The sequence below is a fragment of the Coloeus monedula genome, assembly GCF_965178545.1.
Source record: "Coloeus monedula genome assembly, chromosome: 3".
Lineage (NCBI taxonomy): Eukaryota > Metazoa > Chordata > Aves > Passeriformes > Corvidae > Coloeus > Coloeus monedula.
In genome coordinates, this window is record NC_138783.1 from 31,140,566 (window position 1) to 31,150,934 (window position 10,369).

Genomic DNA, 10,369 nt, shown 5'->3' on the forward strand with positions numbered 1-10,369 from the left:
GAAAGGCGTTTTGGTGTCTGCATCCGGGCGTCTCTACAAATGCTGGTTGCCAGACCTCCCAGTATAACCATAAGGATGAGCTTTATTGGTTGCCAGTATGGGAGCTCAGAGACCTCATGAAGCAAATGAAGAAAAGGAGGGATTCAGCACATAAAATGGCATCTGAGACCTGTGCCAACTGGGTTTTTCCCTGACCATTGATGCTTTTCATTTTGGCTTGAAGAAACCTGCAGGGAAATCTGAGTTCCTTTCTTTCCCAGCCCCTGCAGAGGTGGTCATGTCCCCCTGGTCTGAGCACTGTCTGTGTCCTCCTGCCAGGCCACATCAGCGGCTGACATGGAGGCTCGCCTGGCCTGCGGACTGGTGAAGGGCCACGCGTACGCGGTGACGGATGTGCGGAAGGTCCGTCTTGGCCATGGCCTTCTGTCCTTCTTCAAGTCGGAGAAGCTGGACATGATCCGCATGCGCAACCCATGGGGCGAACGGGAGTGGAACGGCCCTTGGAGTGACACGTGAGTTGGGATGGACAGCTTGTTTCAGTGGGAAATTCTTCCCTGTGAGGGTGGTGAGGAACTGGCACAGGTTACTCAGAGAAGCTTGGATGCCCTATCCCTGGAAGCATTCAAGACGAAGTTGGATGGGGCTCTGAGCAACCTGGTCTAGTGGAAGGTGCCCCTATTCATAGCAGGGGGGTTGGAATGAGATGATATTTAAGGTCCTTTCCAACCCAAACCATTCTGTGATTCCATGATTCCATGCTCGTTTGTACTAGCCAAGGATGTTTATAGCTCACCTTTGTGCTCCCAGTCTTTTTGCAGCAAAACAAGCACCCAACAGAATCAACCTCTGCCACCAGTGGCTGCTGTGATGGCTGTAGATGAGATGAGAAACCAAGGGCTGGTGCAACCAGGGCCTTTGGCCAGAGTCAATTTTGTTGTCTTCACGGATAGGGCTGTGATTCTTCTGGCCAAATAAAACCTTGCTAGGCTGGATTCACCTCCACTGGTCAGGAAGGAAGTTGAAGTTCCAAGCTGTGCTGCACTTTCCCCCTGTTTGGCAGATGACCTAACCGCAGCAGCATGGGGACTGGCTTTATATACAGTCCTTGAGCCTCAAATTCTTCTGTGTCCCTTACCTTTGAGTAATGATCCTGTTCTCTTCCCTCAGCTCTGAGGAGTGGCAGAAAGTGAGTAAAAGTGAGAGAGAGAAGATGGGAATGACAGTGGAAGATGATGGAGAGTTCTGGTGAGTCCCTCCTGGGTTTGTCACCACAGGCCATGCCCACAGCATCCTCCCACCCCATGGAGCATGTACATCATTTCCATGCATACAGCTATCCAGAGGAAACAGGCTTCCAAGCCATAGGATCTCTAGTGAAGCCCTCTCCTTGAGCCCATGGGTGTCAGCTTTGGATGGCCGTGACCCTGGGATTGCAAGCTGCTCTGTATCACACAGGGGCCAGACCATTTCGCCAAGGTACTGAGAACCTGTCATAAATGTGCTGAACTTCACAGACTCACCAGGAACATTTCAGTATCACATTTACCCTTGGGTGGGGAAAGGGACACTGTGCTGCTTCTCCTGCTCCAAAACACAGAGATCTGTTTTTTAAACTCAAGAAGTATTTACTACAGGCATAGACAAAAGTATCTCCATCTCTTCTGGAGATATTTTATGAATAACTTTTGTTATTCATCAGCCATCAGAGACAACCCACACTCTCTAACAGATGATCAGGAAAATCCCTGCAGTGTACTTTTCCAGGGAATGAAGCAGCATAACCCAGTTCTGTCCTGATTCAGGATGACCTTTGAAGATTTCTGCAAATACTTCACGGACATCATCAAGTGCCGTCTGATCAACACCTCCTACCTGAGCATCCACAAGACCTGGGAAGAGGCAGTGCTACATGGGGCATGGACCAGAAGCAGTGACCCCTTGAAGAACCGCTCTGGAGGCTGCATCAACCACAAGGACACCTTTCTGCAGAACCCCCAAGTGAGTAAGGGGGCAGAGGCCCTTCTGGAGCCTTCACATGTGCTTCCAAGTGTTTAACTGTCCTACAGGTACCTAGAAGACTGAAATGGCTACCAAACCTCTAATAGATTCTTTGTGCTTATGGCAATTCTCTGGCTCAGCATGACCAGCACTGAGGCCAACTCTATTAACGTTATCCCTCTTATCAGGGAGACTGCATCCAAGCACCCTTGGCACAAGGGAAGAACAAGCTGTGCCACAGGGCATCAGTGTTGGCTGGTTCCAGTCCAGGAGTCATTTCCAATAATCTGGATGTCTGAATGACCAAATTCCAGGTTTTCTGCCCAAACTTTGACACTGTTAAATTTACCAGGACAGGTGTAGCCCATAGAGCCACTTCCTTCTAGCTTGAAGTTCATTTCCTGGAGCAAACTTTTCTGGAGAAAAGGAGGCTCAAGGGGACCTTATGGCTCTCTACACCTTCCTGAAAGGAGATTGTATCCAGGTGGGAGTCAGTTTCTTCTCCCAGGTGACAAGTGGTAGGACAAGAGAAAACAACCTCAAGTTGTGCCAGGGGAGGTTTAGATTGAATATTAGGGAAAACTTCTTCACTGGAAGGGTGAAGATGTTAGAAGAGGCTGCCTAGGGCCATGGTGAAATCACCATTTCTGGAAGTGTTCAAAAGGCATGTGATGTGGGGGACACCCGGCGACATGGTTTAGTGGTGAACTTGACACTGCTTGGGTAAGGGTTGGACTGGATGATCTTAGACATCTTTTCTAACATAAATGATTCTACAATTGTCTTGTCCTGCTCTGAACTGGGATTCTCAGTATCACAAGTGAGGACCTTTTGTGTCCTTCATCTAACAAGCAGATGAAGGATGGTCTGGTCCATTGCAGGAGTTGTCATCAAGGATGTGGGAGAGTTGTTTCCAGCTTCCAGCTCTGTATTAGCCTTTTTGTTAGGTCTCTGAACATCAGTTCATCCTTCCATGCCTTATAGGAGGACTTCTGGCAGACTGCAGGGGGTGAAAGTCTCTGATATAGGACTACATCTAGACTGCTTGGATTCTGCTGAGCAATTCAAAGACTGGATTTCGCAGTATTTCTCTAAGATGGGCCAAAAAGGTCACTGTCTTGGCAAGTTGATGCCAGGTCCCAAGAAGAGAGTGTATGGGCTCTCAGAGTGGGTACTGAAGCCAGGCTGTCCCTGCATGGAAGTGGATGGAGAGAAACTGATGTTAAATCTGTTAAATCCACCCCCACCCATGCCCAGGGATCCTGTATTAATCAAAATCTCCCTTACCTTCCTCTTTTTGCTTCTAGTATGTGTTTGATGTGAAGAAGGCAGAAGATGAAGTGCTGATCTCCATCCAGCAGAAGCCCAAAAGGACCAGTCGCAGAGAGGGCAAAGGAGAGAATTTGGCCATAGGCTTTGATATCCATAAGGTAGGCTGGGGTTCCTGCATGTTGGCCTGAATGCCACTATAAATTTGTTGGTTGTGGAGTGGTACATCAGTCCTGCATGACCATATCGCTCATTTAAGCATTATCTGGGTACTTCTGGGGTACCATCAGCACAGCCTGCCCTCCTCTGGAGATGAAGAGGGATATCAAAGGGGTCAGCATGGAAAACAGGTTGCCTCGAGCAGCTGTGGATACTCCATCCCTGGAAATGTTCAAGGTCAGGATGGATGTGGCTTTGAGTAACCTGTTCTAGTGGGAGGTGTCCCTGCCCATGACAGGGGATTGGAACTAGATGATCTTTAAGGTCCCTTCCAACCCAAACCATTCTGTGATTCTGCACAGTTCTTGCTAAAAGCAATGATTAGTCTTTTCTCTCCAAATATTGAGATCTGTTAGACTAATCCTTACGTGTTGTTTGCTGGGTCCCCAGTGTTAAGCTGTGATGCAGGAGATGAGTCCCTGAGCCAAAAGAATTGGGAAAGCCACATCCACACTTGCTTTCCACCCAGCACAGCTGGGACCAATTTGCTGGTTGTCTTAACTCCAGGTCTCCTGGCACTGTGGACTCAGTCCTTGCAGTCTTTCCCCCTCCGTGGTGGATACCAGTTCATTTTCAGCCAGTGACAATGTGCTGACCATCCCACTGTGGTCTCTGCCCAGGTGGAGTTGAATAGGAACTACCGGATGCACACCCTGCAGCAGAAGGTGGCCAGCTCCATCTACATCAATTCCCGCAGCGTCTTCCTGAGGACAGACCTGAAGGAAGGCCGCTACGTCATCATCCCCACCACTTTTGACCCTGGTCACGAAGGCGAGTTCCTTCTCAGGATTTTCACAGACGTGCCTTCAGATTGCCGGTAAGGAGCATGAGCAGGGATGGGGAGGAATTGGCTCTTTGGAGACAGCCCTGTGCTTTTGATTTGTGGTTTTTCTTAATAGTCACAGCCTTGCCTGCAGCTGCTCTTTGGCTTTCTGTTAAGGGTGATCAAGAGACAGGACATCTTTACAGGTCTCTCCACAGACATGCAGAGAAGCTCCCACTCTGCTTCTAAGCATGATATGGGAGGGCATCCCAAAACCAGGTTGAGGAGATTGGAGTGGGGAGCAGAGTCTGACAGTGGACAGTGGATAGTCATAAAACCACAGAATATTCTGAGTTGGAAGGGACCCACAAGCATCATCCAAAGATCATTGAGTCCAACTCTTAAGCAAATGGCCTATACAGTCCTTCATTGTGCCAGAGCAAACTCCTTGGGGTAAGATTAGGCACCTCTCAAAGGCCACGTGTTTTTCCTTGCAGAGAGCTGACATTGGATGAGCCACCACACACCTGCTGGAGTGGGATGTGTGGCTACCCACAAGTAGTATCCCAGATCCATGTCCTTGCTGCAGCTGGGCTCAAGAATCAGGACTCCCAAGGAGGTACTGGTCTTTCCCTACCTGTTGTCCGGCCCCGGAGGAGTTGGGAGGTGATTTATGAACTGGGACGTGGCTGGAATTTATATTGTTTCCTTTCCCTGGTCTTAAAATTAAGAATCAAACACGATTTAAGGGAAAAAGGGTTTTTTACCTTGGTGTTTATTTAAGGAACCTTAAGGTGCACCACTTCATCCAGGTGGAATGCACCGAAATGCATGCTGAAATGCACCACGATGATAGATCACGTCTACAGTTTATAGACCTTGCAAATTAGCATATCTATCAAAGATTCCCCAATGAGAGGCTCAAACAAACCCCCCATCCCAAGGAATCCCCCCCTGGATGGGCCTATCTTGGCTTACAGGATGTTCTAGGGAAGACCTTGGTTTCTCAGGATAGCATAGGGGTTTCCGGCCTCCAACTGCAAGGCCTCCAGGATGTTTGGTCTCCTGGCTTAACGGAATATTGGGTCTAAGCTAAGTTATCAGACTTAAGGAATTACAAATATGCATGCTAAAAGCACTGGGGATACATAAAAGCTATATTAAAGGGTATATAAAAGGCATATATAAAAAAGGCAAAAAAATCATCATGTCATCAATGTCCTCAGATATTTTTTTCAGTGAACATGCCTGATTGAGACACCAGAGGAGGAGAAAGTCCATGGAGAGCCAAACTCACTTCTTGCAGTGGACATGATCTGGGAGCTGTTATATTTAGGCTGTTATCTGAGACCCTCCCAAAACTTCCCCAAAGCCCTTAGCAGTGGTCCTGTAACAACCCAAGCATTCCTCTCAACTATGAGCAGCTGTAAAAGCCAGGAATTGTATTTAAAGGCATTTCAGTAGGAAGGACAGAGAAACAGCCTGATGTGTAGCATTCATCCCTGGAGGCTGGATAAATGTCTTATCAGTAGAGGGTATGTCAAATTTAGGTCACTTTGGGATGGTGTGGATCTAGACCAATTCTGACATCCACCACTTTTCTTGCATGGAAGATGGCAGCAGGACCATACCTCCCCCTGTCCTACAGCCACACAGAGGCTTATGGCAAGAGCCCTATGTTCTGTCTGCCTGGAGCATCTGGACCAAGAAACCCAGTGGCAGTGATAGCTTGTACTGGGAGATTGCTAAAGTTGGGATGGAAGGTCTAGAGGTTGCAGTTACAGAAGCAAATATCTTTCCACCATGGAAATAGACCAGATCCTAGCCTTTCTCCCCCATTTCCTGAGTCAAGGACATGTGGTGGTTGTGGCAAGATTTAGCCAAACACTTTCAAGCCAAATTTAAAATATAAAAATTAAAAACTTAGAAGATCTAAATAAAACCCAATTAAAATTGTAATTTTTTTCACCCAAGAATTTTTATTAGGGCTGCCTATCACTATATCCCTGAGAGTAAAGAGCAGGATCTTTCCTAAGCAAGGACTAGTCAAATGTGCTTACTTCCCACATGCCACAAAGGGAGTTCTTATGCCCTATCTGGTGTTTGGGGAGGGAATTTAACCCTAGGCAGGTGGTTTTTTCTTGGATTATTCACAACAGGTCAGTGCACCTGTAGCAATGCAGGGAAATCGGAAGCCAAAGGTCTCTGAACTGTTCACAGAAACAAGGAGGTTTATCTTTCCTTCAGACAAGAAGACGTGTGGATTCTGGAGTCACAAAACATTTTCTCCACAAAAACCCCTTAGGAATTGCTTTCTTCCAGCTGTTTTCCAGCTGTTCAGCTCCCACCACCAACAGTGTGTTTGGTGTTTTCCAGTGCAATGGCATCTCTCACACATCCCAGACCAGGCCTTTCAAAACACTTTGGAAATTGTGATTTACAGATAGGAATTTGGCTCTGGCTGATGGAATCTGAGGATTCAATGGGACATCCCAAAAGACAAGGTAATTTGGAAAAACAGCTGTGAAATCCAGCAGCTGTGTTTCACCAGGGGAGCCAGATCCTTGCCAACAGAAAGCGAGCAAAGAGGTGGTCTGGAAATCAAAATCCCTGGCTGTCAGAAGGGGCTGGTTTGTTCCTCCTCATTTCCACATTTCCCTTGGACAAGAAAACTCATCCAACAGGTCTGTGTTTCCATCTTAGCAACTAAAGTTCATGGTAAGAAAAAGCATTCTGGCAGTTAAATTTCCATAGCAATAGCTCTTTCTCTAGTGAAATTCCCCAAACAAGCACTTTGTTTGGCAAGATGAAAATATTCACTAATGAGGGACTCTTTCCTTCTCCTGGAAGCTCAGGTACCATCCAGCTGTGGGCTGGTAGTATGTAAACTTGGTAACTTAATCCTCTATTTGGTATTTCCTTGTGTGAGCCTCTTTCTCTTCTCCATGGTTTTAATTCTGCCTCTAGGAGAGCAAATCCTGAAAAGAGGGCTGAGTAGGATGGTGTCCTCCATGGAACATTTACTTCAATGGTCAGGAGGATTTGGAGTGATGAAGGAGTGTTTCTGTAGAATATGGGGACAAGAGAGGTGGCCCTTTCATAGAATCATAGAATTGTTTCAGTTGGAAAAGCTCCCTAAGATCATTGAGTCCAACCCTTAACCCAGCACTGCCAAGTCCACCACTAAATCCTGTTCCCAACTGCCACATCTGCACATCTTTTAAACCCCTCCAGGGATGTGACTGTACCACTGCTCTGGGCAGTCTGTTCCAGGTGCTTGATAAGCCTTTCTATGAGTTAGTTTTTCCTAATATCCAGTCTAAACCTCCCCTGGTGCAATTTGAGGCCTTTTCGTCTCATCCTGTTTGTTTCCTGGGAGAAGAGACCAACCCCCACCTCATTACATCCTCCATTCAGATAGTTGTAGGAGTCATAAAGTCCCCCTGAGCCTCCTTGCCTCCAAGCTAAGCCCCCCCCAGCTCCTTCAGCCGCTCCTTATCAGATTTGTGCTCCATCGAGACCCTTCCCCAGCTTCATAGCAGTCCATCAACACCTGCTGTGCAGGGACAATGTCACCCAATAGAATTAAACCCAAACAGCTGAGCTCCATGGACATCATACAGGGTGTGACAAACGCTTTGGCAGATACCCATCTCCTCTGGTGGGATATGGAGGCAGAGTACTGCATGACACCCCTGGAAAAGGACTCTAAGGAGTTACAGAAGCTACAACAAACCAAAAATTCCCTTTTCTCTCCTCAGGAGCTGACCCTTATGTGATCATCAAGTGCGAAGGGCAAAAGGTTCGCTCTCCAGTGAAGAAGAACACAGTGTCACCAGAATTCGATGTGAAAGGGCTCTTCTACCGCAAGAAGCCAGGACAACCCATCATTGTTCAGGTACAATTGTACAGGCAGGCAAGCAGTGGGCTGAGGGATGGAGACCCTCTCTCACTTGGACCCGCCCCCCGCCCTCTCCTTACACTGTCCACAGCAGATCTGTTCATTAGTTAATGCAGCTCAACCTCTCACCACCATGGTGACATCTGGTAAAGGCATGTCCTTCACCCGTCTCACTTCCAGAATGACACCCTCACACCTCACCACCTCCCTGGCTTCAGCTCAGGGCACATCCCCAGTAACCCCTTCTCTCCAGTTCATGAAGGTTGGCTGCATCCCTGAAGGAGCTGCTCTCATCCCTGTTCTGTTTCCGCAGATCTGGAACCACAACTTGATAAGTGATGAGTTCTTGGGCCAAGTGGTGCTCACGGGGGATCCCAGCGACCGGCAGTCGGTGCACACACTGCACCTCCAGGACAAGGGGAACAGGAGGTCAAACGATCTCCCTGGAACCATTGCTGTGATGCTGCTCAGCAGTAACATCCTCACTAATGTCTGAGTACTCAAGGATGACTCTTCTGGTGCCACATATGTGAATATAAACATGCACACATACATACATATATAGAGAGAGACACACAGAGCCTACCTACCACCTGCAAAGTGTATTTGAACCATGCATGCATTCCACTCCAAGGAGCCAATCTTGTGTTTTCAATGTTAAAAAATGGTGCCTTTTTTGGGGAACCGCAATGATCCTTCTGCTGGCGTCCTCTGCAGCCCCCTGGCTGCCACTGTGGGACCTCTGTGAGCATGCTGTGTGTCCTGACAGCCAGAGCACGATGCCCTGGGGCTGTTTGTTTACACAGGCTGGCACACACACGTGCCACCACGCACACGTGTGGCCACCGCGGTCCCACCAGCTGCTTCAGTGCATCTTCAGTGTGTCTGCTTGGGTTAAGAGTAGTGTGCATGGAGTTTTCTCCCTTGAAATTACCATGTAATCGCTTATCTGTGGAGGCACCACAGCAAAGGAGAAGTGGAAAAACCGATCGGGGCCTGCTGGATGTTTTTTGGATATGGGTTTGCATACTGCAACTGCAAGGAAAACGCACCAAGGCAGCCCAAATCCCAAATCCACAGGGGCAACAAGACCAAAGGCTCCATCATTTTGGGGACAAGCTGTCTCCACCCAAGTCTTGTTCAACCCCATGCAACTCTGAAGTATATAAAAATAACAACAGCTGTGGTGGGATAACTGTTCTCTGGGGTCAAGTTTCGGAATCAGTCTGCACCCGGCTCCCGTGTGTGCCTCTTGAACTCCCGTGGTGCCTGCTGTCTCCATGTCTCCATGCCATCTCCATCCCAAAATCTCATGCCAGGAGCTGGGGTGGGTTGTCTACTGGGGCAGTTCAGTGTTTAGGTAAGAGAAGGTTGGTTCCTCTGAAGGCTGAAGTGTCAAGTTCAAGGGATGGGGAGCTTTGCTCCATGGGCTTCCATGGGCTCCATCTGTACTGCTGCCTACAGTGCATCATTTCTCAGTGCCTCGCTTTCTCAAATTCTTTTTAAAAATAGTGGGATTTTAGCTTGTACTAGAGGAGCACTGCTCCCAGTGCAGCCTGAAAATGCTGGGAATATTTCATTCATACCAGTGTCCATCTCTCACCTTTAATTTTCAGTCTCCTGTCATGGAGTATGAGTTGCACAGTCCTAGAGCCAGTCTCACAAGCACAACCCAAATGCATCCTCGGGGATGTGTCTAGGGCCACAGTGTGCTCCTGATTTCCATGAAAACTGGGTTAATCTTCCTTATTCCACTGGGTGGCAGAATCTGGCTTCTTATAAATCATCCCAGATAAACCAAACAACAACCCGTTGTCTGGCCTTTCAGCAGCTGACTAGGACAAGTTTCAACCCCTTTTTTTTTCTCCTGTTGTTTGGGTTTTTTTATTCGTGTGCCTTTAAAGTGGTGCAAGTTAAGGGATTTTTCGGTTAGATTTTCTAACAAGCAAATATTTTGCAGTCACCTGCATGCAGGTGGAAATTAATACAAAATCTTTGAATCTTGGTAAATTTTGACCTGACCAGAGTCCTTTTCCTGCAAGAAAAGTGAACAGGAAAGCCTTCTTTTGCCATAGCAGATGGTTTCTCCTTGTCCTACTGAACACCCATGTTTGTCCTGCAAGTCTGTTTGGGGTTTTTTTAAAAGTACCTAAAGGTCTGCTAAGTCTGAAACATGGTGAAGTGTTCCCCAAAATCACAGTACCTGCTAGCTCAGTTCT

At 47.7% G+C, this 10,369-nt stretch overlaps 1 protein-coding gene across 1 annotated transcript in view; it reads left to right on the forward strand.

Moving 5' to 3' along the window:
• Nucleotides 1–8,646, forward strand: part of CAPN5 (calpain 5) — a gene marked incomplete at its 3' end in the record, with an annotated part of 34,402 nt that extends 25,756 nt beyond the window's left edge. The window contains exons 5-12 of the mRNA XM_082278306.1: nt 319–512; nt 1,168–1,245; nt 1,803–1,998; nt 3,306–3,428; nt 4,107–4,303; nt 4,747–4,868; nt 8,011–8,147; nt 8,464–8,646. Of these exons, the coding sequence (XP_082134432.1) occupies nt 319–512; nt 1,168–1,245; nt 1,803–1,998; nt 3,306–3,428; nt 4,107–4,303; nt 4,747–4,868; nt 8,011–8,147; nt 8,464–8,646 (1,230 nt within the window). The remainder of the gene's footprint in view (nt 1–318; nt 513–1,167; nt 1,246–1,802; nt 1,999–3,305; nt 3,429–4,106; nt 4,304–4,746; nt 4,869–8,010; nt 8,148–8,463) is intronic.
• Between the last annotated feature and the right edge of the window lie 1,723 nt (nt 8,647–10,369).